This window comes from Periplaneta americana, chromosome 12 (genome assembly GCF_040183065.1).
Source record: "Periplaneta americana isolate PAMFEO1 chromosome 12, P.americana_PAMFEO1_priV1, whole genome shotgun sequence".
In the NCBI taxonomy this organism is placed as follows: Eukaryota; Metazoa; Arthropoda; class Insecta; order Blattodea; family Blattidae; genus Periplaneta; species Periplaneta americana.
Genome location: NC_091128.1, coordinates 160,657,370 through 160,685,292, shown reverse-complemented (window position 1 = coordinate 160,685,292; position 27,923 = coordinate 160,657,370). Strand labels below are relative to the sequence as shown.

At 37.5% G+C, this 27,923-nt stretch overlaps 1 protein-coding gene across 1 annotated transcript; it reads left to right on the top strand.

The window, feature by feature from the left end:
- The first annotated feature begins 922 nt into the window (after positions 1-922).
- On the top strand, positions 923-21,239 carry Sil1 (Sil1 nucleotide exchange factor). The gene is made up of 6 exons (XM_069842377.1): positions 923-1,280; positions 3,677-3,864; positions 9,209-9,429; positions 10,579-10,894; positions 16,481-16,818; positions 20,904-21,239. Exons 1-6 carry the CDS (start codon positions 1,106-1,108, stop codon positions 21,085-21,087), a joined length of 1,422 nt encoding a protein of 473 aa, XP_069698478.1. The 5' UTR covers positions 923-1,105; the 3' UTR covers positions 21,088-21,239.
- The last annotated feature ends 6,684 nt before the right edge of the window (positions 21,240-27,923 follow it).

Sequence of the window (27,923 nt, the reverse complement as noted above, 5' to 3'; positions counted from 1 at the left end):
AGGTGATAGATTATGATTGTTGAATTAAATCCAAATATTGGCATTCGAAGAAGCTGTCAAGACATAGATCTACACCCCCCTGCAAATAGCACGAAATACTACATTCAGATGACTACAATAATTTTCGTTTTAGATTACATAATATGTATGCGTAGGTAGGGAAACATAATCGACTCCACCATTCAGAAAATAAAGATAGGCCTACATAAGTTATGAAAATATGCTTCAATATCGACAATATCCCTAATTTATATCTTTTATATAGGAGTATTGAATAGAGATTCGTAAAAACATGAATTGTACGCCATAAGAACGTAATGTAATTTCTAAAAGTATTGTTGATTAATTTGACGCGACAACCTGGCTTCGGCCGAGCCTCTTGCAAGCTCATTATGCAATATATTTCTGATGCGCAGCACAATACAATAAATAATGAGGACAAAGGAATCAAAGCATAGCCTACATTTTCGTAGTTTTGGAATTGTTACAGATAATGGAAGTAATCAGTCATTTGAACTCCTATCATTATCTCTTGTTCCGTTAACCACATCCCAAAAATATTACCACCTATTTCAGAAGCAGTCTGTTTTATTAAATCAGTACCTTACTGAAATCTTAATAAAAATCTAACCAACAATACTAAAGTCTTTAAATAAAAAGGTAAACAAATTAATAAAGGAGTAGGGAAAATAATTCAACTAGGTTGGTTTTGATATGATATTTCCAGGATTAATATTAGTAATACACCTCTGCAACCAAGTAATGAAAATTTTCAATAATTTGCGAAACCCTTGCGACTTAACAATACAAATAAAGCACAAATGGTACAATTGGATAAAATCCTGATGCAATGTTTGACGAAGCTGTTCCTTATTGGTTTAATAAGCTATACGAAGTAGACTTCTTGGCCAATCACAAATGATCACGACTTCGATTTCTAGTGGCAGCAAGAAATACGAAGGATTCGAAAGTTGTGTGATGTATTTTGACCAAGTTGCGTTTATTATGGCTGTATATGTGAAAATGAAGTTACTTTAAATATAGCGATGTATTCAGATTAGTTATCACACCTCAGTTTCGTTAACAGGCATAACCGGAAAACACGATGAGAACAATTTTCATCGTAGGCATACTCCTACTCGGGGTTTTTAACCTAAAAACAAATTGTGAGACTACTCAAAACGAATCTTCAGAAGATAAAGAACATGAAACGCCTGAAGAAGATACAGAAAATACAGACATTTTCAAAGCAACGCACGAATGGCAAACGATTAAAGAAGGTATGTTCGATATGTTTGTTTACTTAGATTGCTGTAATAAAGCCTTTAGAACGCCCGAAATATATCATTTTAGTTATGAATGTTAGAAGCTAATGGCCTAGAGGTTAGAATGACAACCCATATCACTGGACCATCTTCCCCACTTTATCAGTACATTATCGTTGTAATAGTATGCTATGCAAATCGGCATGTTGCGTGTGAACTATACATCCACTTCATTTGTAGTGCTTGCTTCTTTTTTTAATATTGCCCCGATCACAGTTATCTAGTGTAAATAGCCAGTATGTTATTCTAAGTGTCATTTATTCCATAGACGAGTAATTATTTTGTTATGTGGTTAATGCATACAAGTTTATTTGTGGAACCCAGTTTGTGATAGGAAACTCGATTTCAAGATAATGATAATATTGACATTATCTTTACTAGTTTCAATCTACATTTTTTTTATTATCCATCATCTTCTTTGGTAATTCTCCAGAAGAACTACACCAAAGGAGGCATGCGACACTGAAATTTCGAGAAAATAGCATGCAAGCAGAACGTAGAATCTCCGCCCACCACCCCTTTCGCTTTTTCCCTACTAGCTCTCCAGCCACTCTATGTAAGTGTTGTGTCGAATGCACATTTTATGTGGGTGGGGATAACTTCTACTGGCGTTCTCTTTATTGCGATTTATCCGAAATTTCTAATTTGGATTAGGTTAGTTTCGCTCATAATGTTAAGTCGTAAAAAAAAATATATATTTTTTCAACACTGGAACTTCCAGCTTGGGTTGGGTTAGTTCAGCTCCGCTCCTAATTCTTACGTCGTAAAATAGGTCACGTCACGCTTGATCCGGAGAACGCGGAGGGGGGGGGGGAGCAAGCCTGTAGAGCGCGAGGTAACGCGCGGCATTTTAGATCCGTAATCTCTGGCGTATTGCACTCATAAACTTTCATTAATTAATGGCATGCACACGATCATTTTATTTCACTAACCTGTGTTACAGTAGTTGTTGAAAATGGTGTCCATTAGCATTCAGATATTCCCGACATTTTTTTTATGAAATTTGGATTCACACGCAGAAGTTCTTCTTTCGTTATCCTTCTAATTTCTGTTCTTAAATTGTCTTTCAGTTCATTGATGGTGTGTGGGTTACATGTATAGACTCAATTTTTTTTAGGGTTTCCCACAAATAATTATCGCACGCGGTAAGACCTGGGGAACGTGTGGGCCATAACCATGTAGAAATAATTCTGCCATCAAAAACTTCCCTTATAGCCTTCAAAGATGCACCTGCAGTATGGACTGTGGCAGAATCTTGTTGAAAATATGCCTCCTGTCTCTCATTATCAAATAATTGTTAAAAAACCTGTGGTATTTGCATACGATACCTCTCTGAATTTACAGTATCTTAAAAAAATATCGGTCCTGCTACTCGATTTGCTGTTAAGGCACACCACACACCAATCTTTTCATCACTTCGTGGATTAATGACGGATTTTCTGTTCACCAGAATCTATTGTTCTGTTAACATACATAAGCAACGTAAATGAAACCATGCCTCGTCAGAGAAAATTATTAAATGTGGATCAACAGTACTGTCAACAATGTTTTGCAAAACCCAATTACAGAAATTCACTCTACTTTCGTTGTCATACGGCCGTAATTATTATTATTATTATTATTATTATTATTATTATATTGATAATATAATAATAATAATAATAATAATAATAATAATAATAATAATAATAATTAATATCATGAATAAGAAACATTTTCTATCTGAGGTACTTAAAGTAGCCTACGCATAGTTACATCAGGCCTCACAGAGGTTTTCGGTCACCGGTATTTCAGTATTCGCTTTCACTTTGAATTGTTCTCCCTCATTATTTCACGTGTTAAATAATCATGTTCAGGTTATCTACACCGATCAATTCTTTCCAATTTTTAGCCATTTTGTAATGTTTTCAACTCAACTGACGTCCTATATGAGTTTTTTTACATTCCAAACTACCTTCCCTCTGAAAATTATATAATTTTTTCCACTTTTTTCGTCGATAAAACCTTCAGTGTCGCGTGCTATAGACAACCCGGCAGTCTCCCTTCTCCTGCTATTAATTACCAACATAACATGCAGCAGGTCCAGGACGAATTACTAGGGAAATGGTCCCTTCTCCTAGTGATGCATCCTGGACCTCTCCTGTGTTATATCAGTAACAATTGGGGGTGGGGGGAGAGAGATTGTAGTTCTTCTCAAGAATTATCTCTTCTTTTACTTCTTCTTTTATTATCTTCTTATTTTCTGTTCTTGTTGTGCATTTTGTTTCTCCCTTACTGTACAGTTATTTAGTTTTATATTTAAGTTATTTGTGACCCTTCAGATGGTTTATGTGAGCTTTATCTCTCTGCAGGCCAAGCCATACCACGAGGACTGCACGTTAGGTTAAATTTGCAGACAGGACAGAGGGAAGCTAAGTTAATGGACGATAGTGAACATACCGACGTCGTTTCAGTCCCTGAAGAAAAGGAGATCACCCCTGAAGAAATTAAGGCTGCATTGAAGAACTTTAAAGGAGAAGAGACAGTAGCATCATTGGAGGTAAATGCAAATGTTGGGTTCTGAATATGATCATAGTGCGATTGTTGAAGTTGGGTTAATTAATAACGAATAATATATGTAATAATGTGAATTAAATATTAAAGTAGATTAATTATTTATGTTATTCTTAATTAAAATTGTTAATAGACATATAACTGACAAATATCTGGAATTTCAAAAAGAAATATGAAGAAAAATGGAAATCCTCATTATCATCATCATATTCCTAACAAGTATTAGGCCAAGTGGCCTGTTACAGCCTCAAACTAGAATTTTCAGTCCATCTCTTCTTCGGACGACCCAGAGATCTTTTGCCATGCGGATGGTAATGAAACAGTGCTTTTGGAATTCTGCAGCGATTCATTCATTCGAGATGACCCTTCCACTGAAGTTGATATTTGCTGATGAACTGTATAATGGGTTCTACTTGAAGTTCTTGCATTATTCCGAGCGAGTATATCCAGCTGTTGCTCCCATGAACCTCATCTCACTAAAATGGAAATAATAGTGAAAAATCATCAGTGGGGCAATCCTGTTAGTCTTCTTGGTACCATGAGGGTTAAATATTAAACTGGTTTATTAGATTTACAATAAGGTTGTCAATGGGATTGTTGATTTTGCTTTGCAGCTATCAGTTTTACAAAATCTGGCTCAGTTGTAGATATCCTAAGTTGCAAGTCAGCTTAATATTTACTTCTTCTGTATTTGTCCTTGAAGATGACAACATATATTGAATATATATTTAGAATTGGAATATATCAGTCCCCTAACTGCCCATTGTGCAACTCAAACCAAGAAATGGATTCGGAACACCTCAAAATCTGTGCTTCAGTGGCTGGCCATGATAATATCTTTGAAAAATATTGGAGTGCAAGAGGTCAAATGACTTTATTGTCAAACGCCTGGCATTAGAAAACAACAACATATTGATTCAGATGGCCATTGAGTGTTGTATAACAGCTTGCGAAACATGAGAATACAAGGTCATGGTTGTACACAAACAAAAATTGCGACGGGACCATTGTAGGAAACACGATTTTTAAGCTGGAATCAGAAGATAATTCTGACAGCTGCTTTGACAGGAAAACTATTTTTGTTATCAAGAAGGACTTTCTCATTCAATAGTTTTGACCGAGAACTACGCCTTTCTTCTCACTATGTAGGGGAGGAGACTAACTTGGGAATCGAGTCACAAAACTGCATCTCCCCTCTCTGTTCTCCTTCTGTTCCTCTTGTCTTTTTTACATTGAAAAATGGAAAATATTTTTTTAATTTTTACATTAATGAATCAAGATGTTTAGATTAGAATTACGATATTCTTGAATTTAATTTGATGACATATCAGTTGAGCTAAGGCTACCCTGATAGCTTCAATTTCACCTATGAGTGCCTACCGCTGTATAGGAGGCAAAGATATCGCTGTATACACAGGCACCAACATTAATATCATCCTCCGATTTGGATCCTTCTGTATAAACACGAAGCCACTCAGTTTCTGGATACTTGAGGTTAATTGTTTCAAGAGCCAGGGATCTTAATATATCTACTGATGTTTCTTTTTTACAAACATCATCTTCCAAATCTATGGAGAATAAGATGGAGTTAGAAAGTATTGGATTTAAAAATTGAGGAAGAGGTTCTGGAGTATTACAAATCTAATATATTTCCCTCAATTCCATGACTCTTTGTATAAATCCTTGCTGTGTTTTCAACCTTCTTTCGACATTATGATAAGATTGCCAGAATTGGTCTCCAGGAATTCTCAATAGCTTTTCGTAAAGAATTAGTGCCTTCTCTTCAATTAATCTATGAATTGGTTTAAATCCTGTTAAGAGGAGCATGGCATTAATTGGAGTGGTTTTGACTCCACCAGTGAGGAGGCGTAGGGCTTGGTTTTGCACTTGATTGATTTTATCTAATACTGTCTCCGAAGCTGTTATTAGGGGTTCACAACAGTACAATATTTGAGGTAGTATATACATTTTATATACTGTTTGTAGGATAGTGCGGTCACAACCCCATTTTGAACCTGCAATTTGTTTAATTCCATTTAACCGTTTGGATGATGAGGATATAATTTTTTCTGCCTGGTGAGACCTGTCAGACTCCAAAGCAGCCATAGAATCTGTAGGTTCCTCAGACCCTGAGTCTTCATCAATCCAAGACTGTCAAAATGTCATACAACTATTACAAGCAAAACACAAAATCGTGGTACTACAGTGGGTCCCCGGGCACTGCAACTTATTTGGCAATGAGCAGGCCGATGCCTTGGCAAAAAAAGGTGCTAAAATTTTACAAACATCTCCTAAACCAACACCCTTCCAGACAATAAAATTATACATCAAAGAAGTTGCCCACAACATCCACTCCCATCAGATTGCCGAAAGAATATATGACAAACACTGGAGAAGGGGCCTTCTATCAATACCTAGCGGATCAAGAAGATTGGCAGTCGCGCATTTCCTCCTTGCAACTGGTCATGACTGCTTGGTGCAGCATCTCCACCGTTTCGGTATTTATCAACATCCAACCTGTACCCTTTGCGACCTTCAAGAAGCGATGAATAGGGATCATCTCCAACGCTGCCCAGCTCTAAAATCACTGACTGAATGTGCCAGATACTGGGAAGCGAGAAGCCTCATGCCTCTGTTATTTAATTAGTTCTTAGTTTTTAGTTCTTTAAGGATTTCGTTTAGTTCCTTCTTCAGATTTAATTTTAAGTTATATTAAGTTAATTTTTTTTTTAATCTTGAGATTGTGTTTAGGTAAAAGATAAGTTATCTATGTACCTGTCATTCGAATAAATAAATAAATAAAGATTAGAATTACGCTTTTGGGTAATCCACCATGTCCTGGTACTTGATATGTCTAATGTTATTCGGAGTTACATACAGGTTCAATCATCAGGGCAAGATCAGAGAAGCTCAGTCGTCCAGATTAGTCTGGTGTAACGAGACCAACAGAGTAGGCAACCTCTCTGGTCTTATCCTGATGATGGAACCTGTAAGTAGTTCTGAAACATTGGAAATGTCAAGTTCCAGGACACGGTGGATTACCCAAAAGCCTAATTTCTTATCACAGTCACTGTGAAAGTCCAAAAACTCGTAGAATCAAGATGTTATTTTATACAGTAAAACCTCGATAAGACGTGCCCTCTTATTACGCAATCCCGTGTAATACGCTTTTTTTGTCCAGTCCCTGCACATTTCATATATAACGCCTTTATAAAATATCCCATTTGTTGCGCTCAAGTCCTGCATAATACGCTGTTTTTGTGGAATATTTTCGATGTAATTTTCAGCAATGTACTGTAACAGCAATGAAACATCTTGGTCATTGAACTCACTGGTGCCACTAACCTGAAAAGTATTGGTATTCGACCCTTTACCTGCGATTTAAACCTTCATACTTCATACCTTAGCATACCCCACCCTCTTGTTACGCTCTCTTATTCTACTCCTTACCTGCGCGCTTAAAGCCTACATACAGTTACAATACCTCACCCTCTTGCTAACCCTCTCTCTCAAACAGCATTCCTCACTCGGCCGTAATAAAATTCTGGAAATTTTTGCTGGGCAGTTTGTTGTCCTTTAGTGTATTGAAGTGTCTGTGAATGTCATTACAATGAGTGTTAAACAAAAAGCGCTTTCTGTGTCAGAAAAATAGGAAATCTTACGAAAGTACGATGAGAACAAGTGTTCGAAGAAGTTCACGGACTGGCAGACAATGGCAGTACAAGAAGAATAGACATGATTGCCATCCCACCAAATAACAACAATGGCTACATCATCGATCCCACTGTTAGATTTGAAAAACAAAAGAGCCAACCTGAAGATGTAAATAGGGAAAAAAACGACATCTATGTACGTACCGTTCCATATTTCATGGACAAATACGGTCTACAACAAATTGAAGTAATAGGCCTTATGGTTGGAGCGCGCGGAACTATTCCCGGTTTCTTCCAGACCTGGCAACGTTTCGGCCTACAGAGGAAGGCAATTGATGACATCGTTCTTGCAGCTCTGAGAGGATCAATATTTATACTCCGCAACCATCTCTACGGTCAACAGTGATCTTCAACTAATTAATTAGTAGCTACTTATTTATTCAGTCATTTCTTGTCGTTGTTGTAAGACTCCCTTCAACTTAAACTTATGTATATTATTTATACTTCCAACGGCCTATTGCTCAATATGCTCTGTCTTTGTGGCAGCCTGTTAATACAGGGAGCTGTTATCGTTTAGATAAATAAATAAATACTCAGAAACAACTCTCTGATGCATTAGGAATTCCATCATCGATATTAAGAATGATAATAAAAAATCGCGACTCAATCACTACAGTTATGATGTCGTTGGGAGGATATAATCACAGGAAACTGAAGTGTGGTAAACATGAGGACTTGGAGAACACACACACGGCAAACAACTATAAATGACTTTTTTTCCGAAGGAATTAAGTACCGTACATATTGTAAATGTCTTTGACATACAGTACAGTAATTACATAATGGAATAATACTATATTACCTTTTATGAATCATGTATTTCAATAAAGAAAAATGCTAATAGATACTGTATATAAGTCAAAATTAGTATACCTGCCTAATACGCGGTCCCAGTTAATACGCGGTTTACACCTGGTCCCTTGAACAGCGTCTTATCAGGGTTTTACTGTATTTCCAACAATATCGTACGAGAGTTCATTTGTTGCTATAACATCATTGAGAATAGGGAATGAATAGAATTCCTTATTGTCAACTCAGTGAGACTGCAAGTTTAATTTCTTTATCATTGATTCATTCTTATAGTGAATGATAAACAGTGTTCGAGATGGAGCCTGAAGACTATAGAGAATTAAAAAAAACTAAAACTGACAAAGAGGTAGGCAAGACATGTGAGTAAAGAGAAATCCCTCAGTCAGTCTTATTCCTTTTAAACTCTGTGCCCCAATAGTCTGAGATAAAAAAAGTTTCAACAAGCTAAAAATTCAGAAAACCTGATAAAATAAAATTTAATGAAAATACAATTTGGATTAGAATCACTCTCAGACCCCAGATGTCTGCAGAAGACATTTTGGAAACCATTGGCACAAAGAGACTTGGTAAACCACGAAGAGTGCAAGTCAGAATAATTGGCCCCTGGGATTGAACCCCAGATTTCCTAACTACAAAGCAGACTGTTAACCACTACACCATCATGCTCAGTCAAAGAATCTACTTCTGATGGAAAATAAAATCTAGCATGTTTTCCATTGTTGATATTTTCGAGTTGCCATTGTACTAAATGCTACGTGTATTGTTCATTTACATAAATAGCATTATATGAAATATCTTTTTTTTAAGGATATTGAACGCGTAAAGAACAATTTTCGTTCATACGAGACCTTGAAGAAAGAATTTGAAGCACTTGACCTTGACGTCAAGACTGACCTGGAACTTATGGATGAACTGCTCCATAGGTTCAAGTCAGCCACTGATGAGCAGGAAATTCTTAATATTCTCACTGACCTGGAGTACTTAGTCCATCAGTTTGACAATGCTCGGGAGTTTGCTCGAATTGGCGGGTATGTATGTTTTCGATTATTCTTTGCAAATACTCTCTACTATTTTCTTTGTAACATTTCCTCAAACTTAAGCAGCTTCTAGATCTGTCTTACATCTTCATTTCTTAATATATTTACTTACTTACGGCTTTTAGAGAACCTGGAGGTTCATTGCCGCCCTCACATAAGCCCCTATCAGTCCCTATCCTGAGCAAGATTAATTCATTCCCTACCATCATATCCCACCTCCCTCAAATCCATTTTAATATAATCCTCCCATCTACGTCTCGGCCTCTGCAAAGGTCTTTTTCCCTCCGGCCTCCCTACTAACACTCTGTATGCATTTCTGGATTCACCCATATGTGCTACATGCCCTGCCCATCTCAAACGTCTGGATTTAATGTTCCTAATTATGTTAGGTGAAGAATACAATGTGTGCAGTTCTGCATTGTTTAACTTTCTCCATTTTCCTGTAACTTCATCCCTCTTAGCCCCAAATATTTTCCTAAGCACCTTATTCGCAAACACCCTTAACCTCTGTTCCTCTCTCAAAGTGAGAAATTTGTCCCAGTCATTTCTATTTGGTCTGTGTACATTTAGTAGTTGCTCATAATAGTTTTTCCATCTGTTCAGGATTGAATGAGAATCTGCAATAAAGTCATCATTCTCATCCTTGATCACGTTTACCCTTGCCTGATATCCGTTCTTCAAATTGCTTTAAATCTCTAATGTTTTTATTCTTACTATTTGTTTCTACCTCATTCAGTTTTTCCTTCAAGTAATGTCTCTTTTTGTACATAAGTGTACAACTTGCTTCCTGTCTTTCATTGAAATAATAATTTCTATTCACCTGGACTGGATTCTGTATGAATTTCAATTGTGCCGGTTTCCTTCTTTCTACTACTATGGAATAAATAATAATAATAATTTATTTTATTTTGTATACAACATCAATCATATATAGTCTTTTGTTATTTCTTATATAATTGCAATGCAATTTGGGTGTACGAACATAAAAAAATGTATTTTGAGGGTACATTATTGTCAAAAATGTTTGAATACCATGGTATAGGGCACACAACTGGCCACTGGAAACTTCAGTGGAAGATGTGTCCCGGGTTCAGCCCTCGATCAGCCAAGCCAAACTTCTGAAATGTTCCTTGCCCCTAGGTTGACAGATGTGGTGCTTCCCAGTCTGAATGCTACCTCTGCCGCGATCCGTGCTGAAGCCATCAGGCTGCTGGGTTCAGCGGTGCAGAGCAACTCAGCCGTGCAGATTGCCGCTCTGGAGAGTGGAAGCATTGGCTCGTTGCTTCGTGTGTTGGCGCTGGACAGGGATTCGGTGGTGCGGTCACGTACTATCTATGCATTGTCCTGTCTCGTGCGTCGCTTTCCTACAGCACTGATCAAGTTGGTGGGTGAAGGAGGTCTCGCTGTGTTGGCATCACTGTTCCAAAGTGAAGCACAGGATGACCTCAAGTTGCAGGTGAGCTTTAGCTTTTGGATATTGTACCACAGGAAGTCCTATCGTTACTAGAATTAAAAATGATATGAGTGAAAGCCTGAATTATTATTAGGGCGTAGAGTATGTCCCCTTGAAGTTAATATTACTCTGTATGGTTTCCAACTTCTTTTAGATGCTTTTGTTGTCATTCTGCATTTCACTTTGTTACTGTGAACAATCTCAACTGCCACTTATAAGACAGTAAAGAGCAGAAAAATATGAAGGAAAAAAATGGCAAAATATGAAATACATACCTCTGAAATGTGGGGGGGGGGGGGGGGAGGGAAAGAAGGAAAAGAAAAAAAGAAATTTTTTTGAAAAAAAAAAAATGAATGTATCCTAATGCAGGAAACACGACGCGAAATTAAGTCTGTTAGCGTTGCCAACCTCAACGCGAGTGTGTCTGCTACAAGTGTCCCGAAATTCAGCTGAAAATACAAAAGTTAAGCTACACTCAAAACTAGAAGATGTCATTAAAGCAAATAAATAAAAATGAAACTTAAGCCCCCATTTTAAAAATTGTCTATTCCCACGCATATCTATCTCATTGTCTACTTGTAGTGACACTTTATGCAAAACAGTGTAAACATTGTGTCAACAGAAGTTCAGTTGTAAAGAGAGGTACATCTGGAGATGGTTTAAAGCAGTGGTATTCAACCTTTTTTTGCTAGCGTACCCCCAAACTGCATTGCAATTATATAAGAATTAACAAAGGACTATGATTGATATTGTGCTAAAAATAAATTATTATTATTATTATTATTATTATTATTATTATTATTATTATTATTATTATTATTATACAGTATTTTTTGATGCAATAACACTGGCCAACAAAAAAATATTTTTTGAATGTTTCTTGCACTTCATGAGTCAATTCTTACTAATTTTGGGTTGAGAAAAACGAATATGACAATGAAAAATTTTTCTTAGCTCTAGTTTCTGTGATAACACAATAGGTGGAAGCATTTCAGTTTAACGGATTAAGAGAAAATGATACATTTTAATTACATATGCCAACAACATTGAAAGTGCATTTAATTTTTTTTTAATGGCAGTTACATTCTAAGAGTTCTAAATTTATGGAAGAATACCTGGTGGATGGTTGGGTCTGAAGAGAATCATGTGTGGCTTCATGAGATCGTCGTATTTTAGCTTGCCTCTTGTAAATGAGTTCCGGAGCATCCCTACGCAAAGACAGCAGTAATCCGCAAGCATTGTTTCATTCCAGCGGCCCTGATGTCTTTGTTCCATAACAGAAATATCGTGATGGAACCTTTCTCCGTGTTCATCACTGAAAGCTCCACAACTAGGAGGGAAAAAGTCTAGGTGGGAGTGGAGAAAATGGTTTGTAAGGGACATTTTGCATCCGAGTTGATGGTATTTTGCAGGAGCACTGTCACCAACTGAGTGTAGTTATCATCTCTTTTGTTGCCTAAAAATCCATGAATGACTCCCTTGAAGGCTTCCCAAACTTCCTTTCCTTTCCCCGCCAAAACTTGGTCAAATGCAGGATCCTTTACAAGTTCTCGAATTTGTTGCCGGACAAAAATACCTTCCATGACTTTGGCATCACTTAATTTCGGAAATTTCTCTCTTACGTACTTAAAGGCCTGTCCTTCTTGGTTCATACCTATGACAAAATATTTTATCAAACCCAGCTTAATATGCAGGGGTGGAAGAAGAACATCTTTTGGGTCCACGAGAGGCGCGGCAACAACATTTTTCTCGCTAGGGTTATGATTTCTTGCAGGCCAGTCTGCCTGAATATAATGTGATTTCCTATCCCTGCTGTCCCACATACATAAAAAGCAGCAATATTTTGTGTACCCCAGTTGCATTCCTAAGAGTACAGCAATGAGTTTTAGATCACCACAGATTTTCCACTTGTGTTCATGATATTCGATTGAGTCGAAGAGGGCTGTCATATTTGCATAAATCTCCTTCATGTGAACTCCATGACCAACAGGAATAGAAGGAAGACGGTTGCCATTGTGAAGTAATACAGCTTTCAAACTAAGCTTGGAGGAAAGGAGTCTATGAATAGCCTCCATTCAATTGGATCATGGTTCAAATTCAAACATTTCATCAAGCCATTAATGTCGCAGCAAACAGGATTGTTTTTCTTCTAAAAAAAGGGAAGCAGATCCCTGTGACGTTGTCTGTACTGTGAGACCCTGACATCACGTTCGAGAAGATTCCATTGCTGTAGTCTAGACCCTAGAATTTCTGCCTTCTCCTTTGACAGGTCAAGGTCTCTAATGAGATCATTCAATTCCGCTTGACTCAGTCTGTGCTGTTTATCATCTTTTTTCCTCAAAATCAGGGTCCTGGGATGTGGAAGGCTTGTTGGGTTCTTCTTCTTGTTCCACACTGTCTTCATTTTCTACTTCAAACACACAATTTTCGTGGCATTTTTACAAATTTTACGCTTTAAAAACACTTCCAAACCAGAAATTCTGCATAATTACAGCAGAAACAATATGAAATTCACAGTGACAGCAACAATACCTATGTTTGTAACTTACAAACAGCTGAAGAACATTTGTGTTTTGTTATTTGACAGGTGTGCCAACTCCCAAAACAAAATTTCCCCCAAATTTCCCCCAAACTGAAAATGTTGACTCTAAAAAATGAAATGTCACTTTATCTATAAAACAAGAGCTAATATGTCATTTTTATGGTGATTTTTTAATTCAGCAGGTGGAAATACATAAGAATTAGATATTTTTGAGCAAGAAACATTTTCATTGTTGACCAGTGTAATAATAATAATAATAATAATGGTTCATGTAAAATGTTATTCAAGGAAGGAAAAACAAGAGTTGATATTGCAAGAGGAACTATAACATAATGCAATAATTATTAACAATAAAATAAATATGTCAGCATTTTAACATATGTAATCAGTGGGATGCGTACCCCTTGAGACAACCCGTGTATCCGTGGGGTACATGTACTATAGATTGAATACCATTGGTTTAGAGCAGCAACAGGGAACAGCCTCCCTCAGAGAGCTTAGTTTCCCCGCTGCCTTAGTTGCTGTTGTATGCAGGTACTCATGTGTACTGCTCTGTTTACAATGCAAGTGTCCCGCGCCGTGGCGTTGCGGTCTAAGGCATTCTGCCTAGGACTCGCGTTACGGAATGCGCGCTGGTTCGAGTCCTCATGGGGGAAGATATTTTCTCATGAAATTTCTGCCAGTGTATGGGACCGGTGCCTACCCAGCATCCTGATGCACTTGGGGAGCAATGATAGGTAGTGAAATCCGGTTGTGCATACCAGCTATAACGGCTGAGGGGATCATCGTGCTAACCACACGATACCTCCATACTGGTTGGATGATCGTGCACCTCTGTTTCGGCATGTGGGCGTGAGGCCAGCAGCCGGCTGGTCAGTCTAGGCCCTTCACGGGCTGTAATGCCACGGATTATTATTATTATTATTATTATTATTATTATTATTATTACAATGCAAGTTCCCCGTCCCTGATTTAGAGAGAATTCTTGAATAATAAAGAGAACCGATGACCAGTGCTACAGATTTAAAGTTGCAAGGTGGATATGTTCGAGAATAGGCATCTTAAATTAACAAGCCATGTTCATACACTTGGCAATGTTGCTACTTCTTCATATTATAGTGGTCCAATTGCAGAAAATATAGCAGACGACACATTTACGAAATATGTTTAAAATTTCGTTTTGTAGTAACTGAAAAAGCTTATGAACGATTTCAGCATGAAAGTGTTTAATGATCTATATGCATTTTATTCCACAATTAGGACAAATATAAACCAAAACCTGTATTTATGTTATGTGCAGTTTGCGGTGTAAGCTATTAGTAATTGATCTATAGACTTAATTTAACAAGTATATTCCTACAACACACTACACGATAAAATGAAGAGATTAAACAAAAATTATGGTTCACCTTCCTTTCTTTGGTTTGCATTAAAATATGAACTAATTTATTTATATAAAACATTGGCATTTTACAAATCAGGCCTGTAGCTGAAGTGGGGGGGACTCCCTTTGTAAGATCTAATTTTTTCTATACATCTTGATTACACAACTTTTAACGCTATATCACTTCGGAACATGTATTATATTGCTTTCACGTGTTAAATATGAGGTAGAGTACTTTGTTGACCAGTTTCAGCCTGTTATGGGATATCTTCAGAACTGATTGGTGCTGGTTTTCGCGCCTTTTGTTTGTGTATCCTGTGGGGGTGTGTTTGTGTAATGTAATGTGGAGTCAAAGAGTGTGTGTGTTCTGAAATTGAGTTGTGTGTTGAGAATTTCATGTGGATATGTTTTTGTGTTCCTGTATATTTCGTATTGTTCTAGTGTGTTTAGTTTCTGGTTTTTCGGTTGAATACAGAATTTCCATGTCTGTGTTTATGTCGCTGTAGGTGTGGTTGGCATTTGTGATGTGTTCTGCGTCTGTGGAAGTGTTTTGCGATTTTGTTATGGCTGTGATTGTTCTTTGTAACATGTTTGAAATGATCTGCTGTCTCTATGTAGAAGTGTTGCAGGTGTTGCATTTGAGTTTGTATACACCTGTGTGGTTGTATTTATTTGTTTGTATATTGAGATGCTTTTGTAGAGTGTTTTTTGTTCTGTATACGATGTTGTAATTTACTTTCTTGAATGAGGTTGCAATCTTGTGTGTGATTTTGTTGTCGTATGTTAGTGTGATGTATTTTTTGTGTTCTTGTGTTTCTGTTGTATTCTTATGTTTTTTGTGACTGTTTTGTTTTTCTTATTATTGTCTATTATGTTAGGGTTGTCCATGTATTGTGGGTCCCTATCACCACTGCATGGCACGTCCTCAGGTTGCGGATAGAGGAGACGGCCTCCAGATATGGAGGGTAGCTGCGAATATATTGAATAAGCAGTCGAGGACAGCCGATAAGGGGTGGTCCTCCAGCTTCGGGGTTGGGCGAAGGGCTAACAACCCATCACCGTAAAAAACAGCTTGTTACGAAACCTAACAGTAAGCCTCAGAATGGGACTGATTCTCCAGCACGACCACAGCAAAGAGTATCAGTTGGGAGGCCGGAGGGCAAAAGACCTTTGGGGAGGCCGAGACGTAGATGGGAAGATAATATTAAAATGGATTTGAGGGAGGTGGGATATGATGGTAGAGACTGGATTAATCTTGCTCAGGATAGGGACCAATGGCGGGCTTATGTGAGGGCGGCAATGAACCTCCGGGTTCCTTAAAAGCCAGTAAGTATGTTAGGGTTGTATCCGTTTTATTGTGCTATGTATTTGATTGTGTTTAGCTCTTCTTTGTAGTCTTGTTTGCTTATAGGTATGTTGAGTAGTCTGTGTACCATTGTTCGGAATGCAGCTTGTTTGTGTTGCGTTGGGTGATTGGATGTGTTAATTTTTTTGCCTTTATAGATGTCGACACTTCTGCATACCATCTTTTAGTTCTTTGTCTATTTATGCCCACCCATAAATCCCTCTTTCCCCATGGTACTGTAATGACTTGAAGGAAGGAATGTCAGTTACAAATACTACAATTTACCCTCTAGATAATTATAAGAATTTGTTGCTGCAGGTTAAGGTAGTAACCCTGCTACATGATCTGGTGCTAGAAGTGAAAGAAGCTGAGGAAGCCTTGAAGAAGGCACCAACAAATGTGCCTCAGTATCCTGAGCTTCAAGAGAGGCACAGACAGTACGGTGCGGTGGCTCTCACCCGCCTTCTGGTGGATGAAGGCTGGTGCACACGACTGCCGCGTCTTCTTTATGCCACACCCAGCAGCACACAGCGTGCAGACAGGAGGGACGACTTGAGCTCTGCGGTGACGAAAGACCTGCCTGTGCGGCCAGAGCATGACGTGGTGGAGAAAGTGGTGGCAGCCATGCTGGCACTTGTAGACGACTGCTCAGAGAGGTGTGTACACAGCCTGTTTGCATTTAGACAGGCATGGGGAAATTCTGGTCTATGGGATATTTTCAGCTGCAGAGAACTGGACTCTATTTGACAAAAGTATAGTATAATACATTACAAGTAAATTCACCTGGAGCCTATTCCACAAATTTGAAAGACATGTTGGTTCAGAAAAGTATGAATACAATTAATAATTATATATAATGATAAATTTTCAGTCAAATACACTTTTCAATTTGTGAGGTCAGATAATCTGTTACATCACAATATTTAGTACGAAGTCACTAATATTTTCGACTTTAAAAAGTCATCTTCAGGTGCATGAGATGCAAACAATATTTAAAAATAGGTGATAAGTTGATCTAGCAATTAATAACATGGTAAGTAATGCACGTACTGGCATTTACAATTATATAATTTCGTGCCTCTTGATGTAAACTGTACATGGTAAAGCTGAACACTGATTCTAGATTTTCGTGTGTATATAAGACAAGGAGAAGGTACAGCATGATATTAACCTTATACAATTAAAGGCTAAGTATTGTCATTAGATTGTATCATTAAAATTAAATTTGTACAGTTTGATATTAACTATGTTAAAATGTTAAATATAATGTATAAATTTAAAAGAGATGGAGAAGCTGTGATGCAAATGCTGTTGGTGGGAGAGCACGCAGTCTAATTCTCGTGGTGAATGCCATAGTTCTATGGTTGTTCAGTTGTTTGCATCCAGACAGGGGGGCGTGTTTCACCCGACGTTACATGTTGAAAAGTGTATTTGACTGAAAATTTATCATTATATATAATTATTAATTCTGTTCCACAAAGTTATGGTGTTATACATTATAAGTAAATTCGTAAGTAAGTAGTACAAATATATTAGAGTTTGTTCCACAAAAGAGTTTCGTACAGTTGTACTTTACCTTTCTACACTTGCAAATTACCAGTGAAGTTTCATGTTTGTATTCCACAAAAGTATTGGTACTTGTAACTTACCATTGAATTGTAAAGGTACGGTTACACATCACTACTTTTGCAGTGTTGCAGTACAAAATACTGTGCAACTCTCGCACTGCGATGTGTGAACAACGAATTGCAAAATTTCAACTAGAAAGTGTTTGATACCCTCCATATTGGCTCCTAGTGATTACCTCATGCATATGAAGAAGTGAATTAAAAAACTTTTTCCATGACAACCAATACATTAGGACCCATAAAATCCATGCATTCATTCATTTGTAACTTTTCACAAACAATACATTACAAAGAAAAGGCGCACAATTTAAAATTACATTTAGATACGGGTAATGAAATTTAGATATCAGCAATGGATAAAATATTGTATAGCACACGAGAGTAAACAAATTTTATGTGCTTGTGGAAATTATCACCCTCGGGCACTAAACTTTCTACTCGCGCATAAAATCTAATTTTACTCTCTTATACTATAGATTACTATTACTAATGCTATATCAACATATAATTTATGAAATATGTGGTCTAGTAATAGTGAAAGTGATGGGAATGATAATGAAAATCATAAAGTTTATAAAGGAAGATAAAATTTCCAATTTAAAACAGAATTTGACTACAATGAACATTTTAGTTTAAGTGCTAGAAAGATGGAAGAACAGAAGATTGTTCAAATAAAGCTTTCAAGTATAACTCCCTGTAAAGTTGAGCTGAATAATTTCGAAGGAAAAATTGTTCCGGGGCCGGGAATCGAACCCGGGACCTTTGGTTAAACGTACCAATGCTCTACCAACTGAGCTACCCAAGAACTCTACCCGACACCGATCCAATTTTTCCTTCTATATCCACAGACCTCAAAGTGGGCTGACAACCGTCAAGCAACCAACATTGAGTGCACACTAACTCTGTGTGACTTAAATTGTGGTTTTCTGTTAACGAACAGTGACGTATATAAATCAAGCTTTCAAATATAACTCCCTGTAAAGTTGATTTGAATAATTTCGAAGGAAAAATTGTTCCGGGGCCGGGCGTCAGGTAGAGTTCCCGGGTAGCTCAGTTGGTAGAGCGTTGGTACGTTTAACCAAAGGTCCCAGGTTCGATGCCCGGCCCCGGAACAATTTTTCCTTCGAAATTATTTAGAAGATTGTTGTTAATGCAGTCTCTTGACTAAATTGGTACTAATGCAATTGATATGGAGCTAAAAACTTCTACTCCATCAGAGCATTGTGAAATAAGCACCAGAATGACATCTGTAACCATCTGTTTCACTTCATGAGAAAGCACCACAGCAACTTTACTTCAGTAGAGTCTGGATATATAGCCAAGAACTAGGATCCTTGGGAAAAAAAACTGTTCTCACATATTATCAAAAATGCACTGCCTATCTGCATGATGTTTCGTTGCAGTGAGCATATATCATTACTTTTGTCTCCACTCCCTTAGATGTCGGTGATCTCATCATTCTTCTCTGTTCTTGTGTGTGTGAATAACATTCTAAAGCATAAACTTCAGTTAATATTTCAACAATTGAATAATGTTGCATAATCCATTTTCAACGAATGTGAGTTAAAGGCAAAAAAAAAGTTTCATATTCCATCCCTGTTAGAGCTGTAGTAGCAGAATATCGAATTATTAAATGTGGAAGATATTATAATACTTTGAATTTGGCAGAGTCTAAAATAATGTTGCATATGATGAGAAACATGGCGCATGTAAACAGCATTTCTCTACTACGCAGCTCATTAAATCATTTTAATAAAGGAAGATGTCGAACAATAAACATACAGAAGAGGAGGGATGTGAGAAACAAACTGCTGAGGAACAGAGGATATGAATATAAAACACGAAATAACATTATAATAGTACCTGGGAAGAGGGCTCCGAATGAAGTAAGTGTATAAATGTTGCATATCCAACATGGTATTTTATATATAATTTTATTTATTGTGGACTTGTTTTTATTATCTTTAATAACTTTAATTATGTAATGAGTTATATTGTCAGACTCCAAAGCAGCTATTCTATCAATAGTCTCTAGACACACACCTTCATCTCAAATAGCAGAAATAACTAAAATGCTCTCTCAATTAATATCACTCAATAAAAGAATTGTATTCCAATGGATACCATCCCATTGTGGAATCCTGGGAAACGAGAATGCGGATGCTTTAGCAAAGAAGGGCAGCACTGCTACTTACAGACCTGTTACTAAATCTACGTATTACTCTGTGAAGAGATTTATTAAATCTACATACTTAGACTTCAACAAACAAAATTTGATAACACAATCCCAAGGGAAAAAATGGAACTCTCTGCATCATAACCCACAGTTAATTCCCGGTTTACCACGCAAATCATCTGTAGCTGCATTTAAATTGGCAACAGGCCATGACTGTTTGGCCAAACACCTGCATAGAATTGGAATATATCAGTCCCCTAACTGCCCATTGTGCAACTCAAACCAAGAAATGGATTTAGAACATCTCAAAATCTGTGCGTCAGTGGCTAACCATGATAATATCTTTGAAAAATATTGGAGTGCAAGAGGTCAAATGACTTTATTGTCAAACGCCTGGTGTTAGAAAACAACAACAACATTCTTATCATTTTGAAGTGTAATATAGGTACATAGTGATTGATTATGTGGGCTGTTGACTTGCTATATTACTAAAACAGTAGTAATCAAACAATCTAAAGTTATTTTTGCTACATATTTGTGGGTACATACTGAATTATATTATTTATACTGTCTCCTGTGAAGTAGCTCAAACGGATTATGCAACATTATTCTGGGAAGGTATTCAGTTAGAGTTTATTCTTTTCCCCTCCTTTTCCTCACTTGGTTATGAAAACTGGATAGCTGGAACATTGTGAAGTTCGTCCTGTTCTGATATATACTTTCACCAGTGCAAGGAATCCAAACAAAATCTACCGTCACTGATAAGCTGTTATTGCTTTCAAATCTCGGTACTGCATTTCAAATAGTGATAAGTCGAGCTCTTGAAAAGATTATACGAGAAAAAATGTAAATTGATAAGATAATTTATAACTCTAGCAAGGGCGGCGGTCTAGTTGTTATTACTGATCGAAATTTGAAGTTTTGGTATTTTTCATAGGTTCCAAGATGCGAGAGAGGTTCTGATCGGGTTGAAATCTTGGTACCAGGAGCTTGCAGCACGTGAGGAGCTGGACAAGAAATCCCATAACTCGACTGATGGTCATTACTACTACTACACAGGCCTTGCACAGCAGGTATCGACCTTGGCATCGAGATTAGAACAGCCTAAGGATGAGTTGTGAAAAGATAATTTTTTTTTGCAACTATGAACATTTTACAGACTGTGATATTTGCGTGTTTGCATTCATGAGTGCTTGTGTGTGTATGTGAAAGAATACTTGCATTGTGTATATGAATTCTAAATATTTATTAATAAAAGAACTTAGTAACCATATATTCATATTTGCTTGTCACCTTTCTTTCCTTCCATCCTCTTTTTTGTTGCAGTTTTCAACACAAAAATATTTGATCTTATCCTGATGACACAGTGTACTGTTTATCAAACTGTTCGCAACTGTCAGAAATCGCTCATTACTACATGTGAAGTGATGGTATTTTAAGGGCCCCATACACACAGAGACTTACCTCCTGTACAAGCCTAAATTCACAGGTAAATCTCGTCATGTATGGGTGAAAAGTATTAAGACTTTCGGGTTTGAGGTAAGTCTCCAGATTTCAGCGACTGCTTGAATTTTTCCGACTGTAGAGCTCTCCAAATTAGGTGGGAGAAAGAGTAAACCTAGAAACAAGCGATATTGCGAGCATGTGGTCGAGATTTCGTCATTGTTTCGTTTTAAGCAGTTGTCTGTAGTGAAATGGCGGGAAGCTATGAAAATACAGATTTGAGAAACTATTCTCGCACATTTTTACGAACGTAAAACCATGAAAGAATAGTATTTCTCGAGTGATTGTATTTATTCACGACTTCTTTATGAACTATGTTGTTTTCTAATGCCAGGCATTTGACAATAAAGTCATTTGACCTCTTGCACTCCAATATTTTTCAAAGATATCATGGTCAGCCACTGAAGCACAGATTTCGAGGTGTTCCGAATCCATTTCTTGGTTTGAGTTGCACAATGGGCAGTTAGGGGACTGATATATTCCAATTCTATGCAGGTGTTTGGCCAAACAATCATGGCCTATTGCCAATCTAAGTGCAGCTACAGACGATTTTCGTGGTAAATCGGGAATTAACTGTGGATTTTGATGCAGAGAGTTCCATTCTTTCCCTTGGGATTGTGTTATCAAATTTTGTTTGTTGAAGTCTGAGTATGTAGATTTAATAAATCTTTTCACAGAGTAATACGTAGATTTAGTAACAGGTCTGTAAGTAGCAGTGCTAACCTTTGCTAAAGCATCCACATTCTCGTTTCCCAGGATTCCACAATGGGATGGTATCCATTGGAATACAATTCTTTTATTGAGTGATATTAATTGAGAGAGCATTTTAGTTATTTCTGCTGTTTGAGATGAAGGTGTGTGTTTAGAGACGATTGATAGAATAGTTGCTTTGGAGTCTGACAATATAACTGCATTCTTAAATTTATTGATGTGGCATAGAAGATTCCTGAGACTTTCACTTATTGCAGTGATTTCACCATCAAAACTTGTTGTTCCATATCCAAGAGCTCTATAAAGTGAGAAGAGACAGCACGTAACACCTGCACCGGCACCTTGTTCTCTGGAGATCAAGGATCCGTCGGTGTATAAATGAAGCCAGTAATGTGGAGGGTACCTAATATTAATTGTCTCTAAAGACAATTGTTTCATTATTTCAGTGTCAGAACTATAAGTCTAGGTTCTGGCTGATATGTACCTCTATTATCAGGCAGTACATCTCACTTGACGATATGTGTCAGAGGAAGAATAATTGTTTCAGTGGCGACTCATGCATATTTCTTAAGAGGAGGAAATGGCACTTTCTTGAATGAAACATGCTACAAATTAGACTACATGCATGCATGTAAGACCAGGTAGTGTTGGTGTTGGTCTTCCCTTCTGTATAGCAATAATCTGTTCTTGTAAACTGAGCTTCCTAAATTTTCCAAAATATATTATGTTTTCACTTCCATTCATTGTTGAATAATTGCACAAATTAACAATTACAAGGAAATTCACAACCTCGTGGCATTTTTTCGAGCACACTACAGCATCACACGTGTTGGAAGAGACTAGCTACTAACTCGTAACCGGAACCGTTTTACGGAAATGGGAATGGAAAATAATCTGAGGAAAGCGAAAACACTGCATCCACCCACGTGGTCTGTGTTGCCACATGTACATTTTAAAAGTTTAGTATCACATGCTTTTGAAGAATGTCAGTTATTGTAAAGTCATACTATCATTATTGTTCAAAGCTGCCGGTGGCCGATTAATTTTTTATGTTAAAATAATGTAGTTTGGAGTACCTACTTTCAATTTCAAATATATTTGTACAAAACTGACAACTTGGCTGTTACCCTGTCTAGTAAACAATGAATAGAAGTGAATTTCAGGGGCCAACTACGTAGAACTATTTCCTCTTTGTTTTACATAAACCCGACTTTAACTTTCAAATATCCACAAAAGTTTCAAACCATGAATAGTAGCCTATATAAAGTGCAATGAATAATATTTTTTATTTATAATTTTAAAAAAAAGTTTACATGGTGTCTTTCATAGCGTTGCGTTAAAACTGTTTTTATTGTCTCCTCCTAGATGTGTTATAGCGTGGTTGAATGCAGCATCGTTAGATGGCAGCGGTAGCGAGCTTGCTGCACGACCAGTCGGTTTCTATTTCCCGCCCATGACTGATTCAGAGGAGGATCTCCTCCCTCTCCGTTCATTTACTTGCTTTAAAACTCTGCTTCTTTCTCTGGCCGCTAGTGCGCTGTTGTCTATGTGTGTTAACTGCAGTAGAGGAGGAAAGGAGTGCCTTTCATCTACACAAAACAATCTTGCATCTTTCTCACAGTTTTCTAGCAGCACATGAGCGCGCGTCGTTTAAAACTCGATCAACCGAGTTTTTCTTATAGCTGTGAACTTAAAAATTATCGAATCTTCCTCGAATTTCAAAGCACATATTTTATTTGGTATTTACTTTCAAAAGAAGAAAATGTGAGGAGGACGTTCCTCCCTTCCCTCCTCCGAGGAACCGCCACTGAATTGTTTGTATGCATCTGAAGTCTGATTAGTGCAATATGTAGCTAATCAGTGATGTATGCAATGGAGGGGGGAAGGAACCAGCCATTCTACTCCATTATCTCCTGGCCTCATAAGTGGTGCCTTCTTGGTATCACTTATGAGGTTTAAATCTGTCTTCAGACAGTTGACTAAACAACAAGTCTAGGGGTTAAGTCTGGGTGTGTATGGACAGTCATCCAATTCAGACTTACATACCTCCCTGAGGTAAGCCTGTACAGATAAGTATGTGATAAGTCTTTGCGTGTGTGTGGCCTTTAGATATTACTATATCATCCTGTGAAATAATTTGTTTATTAGAAACACTTCAATTATACATCTGACTGGTATTCATAGACATTCTTAGTGCAAGCTTCCGGTGGATGATCAGCCAACTAACATTTTCCATATTCATAAACCAGTGTTGGCGATATGATATGAATCCCGTACAAGTAACCAGTCGATAGCCAGGGATAGTTTAGCACACTCGTAGTACGAACTAGCGAAATGTCTATGAATAGCACTCTTAGCAACTAATAAGTACTAGTCCATTCAGGAAAATATAATCAAATACCTAAGTCTCTCATTGGAAATAAATTCGGTTAAAAACAATACAGACTGCATAATGTAGCCTCCTTTTCCATTATATTCAATTGTGCATTAAAAAAAAAAATTGTTTGTCTTGTGAACAGTGCAAAATCACTCTCATATAATACTACTGCTATTTTTTTTTTCTAAAAACGTCATTTTTTTTCTAAGACTTCCCAATACTGTATAATTAAATAGTCGCTTTATTCTTTTGTTTGTCATATCATTGTTTTTCAATCAAGGCAATATTTACGTAGTCCATTATTTCCAGGTTCAAATGATAGGTTTAATTAACATAATTTATTCATAGCTTCACTTTTGCTAAGATATAAACTTTTTATGCAACCAAATTCTTTATTAATGAATATTACTTGAATATTCAGTGATATTCTTAATTTTAATTTATGTTTTCTTGTACAAGATAGAGCAATTCCTTGTGTCTAATAATGATGAATAACAATAAGATCAAGATAATGATATTGATGGTGTTATCGATCTGGTTGGCGAGTTGGTATAGCGCTGGCCTTCTATGCCCAAGGTTGCGGGTTCGATCCCGGACCAGGTCGATGGCATTTAAGTGTGCTTAAATGCGACAGGCTTATGTCGACAGATTTACTGGCATGTAAAAGAACTCCTGCGGGGCAAAATTCCGGCACATCCGGCGACGCTGATATAACCTCTGCAGTTGGGAACGTCGTTAAATAAAACATAACATTGGTGTTGATTGGTCTAAGGAACACTTTTGCTGTTTCCAACTGCAGTACCAGCTTCTGCAATGATAGCTGCAAAAATTCTCTTGAGCTTTACTCGTCATTACACTATTGTTGTTTAAACAACTGTCCGAAGACAGGTTTGAACCTCTTAAGTGACACCAATAAGACATCACTCATGAGGCAACTAAGCCAGGAGATAACGAGGTAGGGTGGCCAGTTTCTTTCCCCCTCCATTACATACATTGCTGACTGGCTGCTGGTTCAGTGCAAAACAAAAAGAGCAAAAGCATACAGTTTAACTAGAAGAAATCTTGAATGCTAACAAAATCACTCCTGAAATTTGCACAAGTGGGGGTTACAGTTTTTTCTGCACATAGAGCAACAAAATTACTAAAACCCAAACCTTCAGGTTTGCAAGGGCCCATCGTTTACATCCAGGCGATCCACCAGCACGAGTACTTTATTGAGAGGTGTACTGACGAACTAGGCCTACGTCCTTCTCCGAGTGTGGGTGAGGGGTAGCCTATATACTGGGTGTTCAGTTCAAAATGTGTCTTGGCTCGCTGTATGCCGTCATGTGGCTAGCTGATGAGCCTAGAGAATTCAATCTTCCTACACTTCCGCAGCTCAGGTGTATAATCTAAGAGGCAGAGAAGTTGGCTAGCAAGTACGGCGTTCATTCTGAAGAGTACTTGCCGATACGTACGGTAACGCCGGTAGTGGCAGGAATGTGAACTGTTTGGAAATACGTACTGTCGGGATATGGGGAGAGGGTTAAGACGATTACTTACGTATTTGTTGACATTAACTTCGACGGTCAACATGGACACGGAGCATTTGATTTGTGTTGTGGAATGTTACCGTACGCAACCGATGATAACAAATACCCTGCGTACGACTTGCCGGCTCAAAACACAGTTCGAAAGAGGTTATGGTAGCACACAGACCGTACAGACCGCCATCTGTTGCTACGACGTTCAAGTTATACCGTACACGTTCTCAAGTTCAGATTGAAGAACGTCTTAAATAATAGGCAACTTCTCTAACATATAAACTGAAACTCGCTTCAAATCGGTGACCCAACAACAGTGACGTCATGACACACTTTGAAATGAACACCCAGTGTATATATATATATATATATATATATATATATATATATATATATATATATATATATATGGAGTTTGAGATGTCCCAAAAATACAAAATTTGAGACGCTTAGTGCACGAGAAACTAACATGTATGTTAATGATTTATTTACAGTTGATAGAGGACAGATGTCGCTTCTTAAAAATATGAAAACCCGTTGGACCAGATGCGTGAGGAACCAGGGAGGGCGCGGCGAAAATAGCCGTCTTTTAGCGATCTCGGCTCGGCACAGTAGTATGACTCAGGGCCACTTGCGTCAATGTGAGACAGAAGCGAGCAGTACTTCGTTCTGTAGCTTAAAGATAACGCTTTCTGTTGGTGAGAATATCATTTATCTGCGAATTAAATTATGAGAGTTAAAAGATCCAGTTGGTGAGAGTAGTAGTGAAAATTTCAAACATGTTCAAGAAATTCAGAGAAAAATACCATTGCTACCGGCGAAATGTACAAAGAGGGGTGGCCGTGAGTATGTACAAGGATTCAGAAAACCGAACGAAAACGAGGGTATTGGCCGCGTGTAAGACTGGTAATTTGCTTCATTGTGCAGTGAAAACAGAGTTATTACAGGTGGCTTTGACATGAAGTGATATTCATATGTTTCCGTGATTCAGATATTTGTAGTTATTGTTTTGTTTTTTTCCTAGTTTTCCTCTCGTGTGATCGAACCCACACGCAGTTGTATGTAAAGATATGCTGCTTAGTGAAGCATTTACTAGTCTATCTTTTTTGTATTAGTGAATGAAGGTTTAATCGGTCTATAGCTGTTATTTTCAGACGAGTCGTGGTTCCATTTAAATTGTCATGTAAACGCAGACGCTCGAAACAGTCGCCATTGATGTTCTGAAAATCGGCATGGTGTTCATGAAATCATTCATTATGTTAGGGAAAGTCGGAGTTTGATGTGCTGTTAGCACAAGGCGAATAATCGGTCCGATTTTTTACGAGCAGACAGTAAGTGCGGCTGAGATATATCGAAGCAAATCATGTTTTCCGGATGCAGTGCTTGTTTAGCTGAGGAAGAAGATATCTCCAGCATCTTCTGCAAGGTAAGATTTTATTATACAAGTTTTAGGAAATGGATTTTATAGCCGAGACTTAAAAAACAGCTTGAGCGAACAAGATTTATAAATAAAGCCTTGTATATAGTTCATAAACGCTGAACACAGTAAACCTCAGGACGTGGTTCATAACATTACTTTTTAACAGAATCGAACCCCAATCTGTTGGGTTTGTAGCAAGATTGCGTCATTTGAGATGCGGTGGAGGACATGAAAATCATTCAAAGAAGATGAATAAATAAGGAAATTGTTTTGCTGTAACTTACTGCTACATTATCTGTTTCATAGATAAATATTTGATATCACTGTACACACATTAATTTTTAAAATATTAAAGATGTAGGAAGACATATCTGGTTCGATCTGAGACAAAGATAACATGCCCAGTTTACATCTGTGAATATG

Coding starts and splice junctions, on each gene's coding strand:
- Sil1 (XM_069842377.1), top strand. CDS start 1,106: ATGAGAACAATTTTCATCGTAGGCATACTCCTACTCGGGGTTTTTAAC. Junction 1,281..3,676: donor ATGGCAAACGATTAAAGAAG/GTATGTTCGATA, acceptor ATCTCTCTGCAG/GCCAAGCCATACCACGAGGA. Junction 10,895..16,480: donor AGGATGACCTCAAGTTGCAG/GTGAGCTTTAGC, acceptor TTGTTGCTGCAG/GTTAAGGTAGTAACCCTGCT.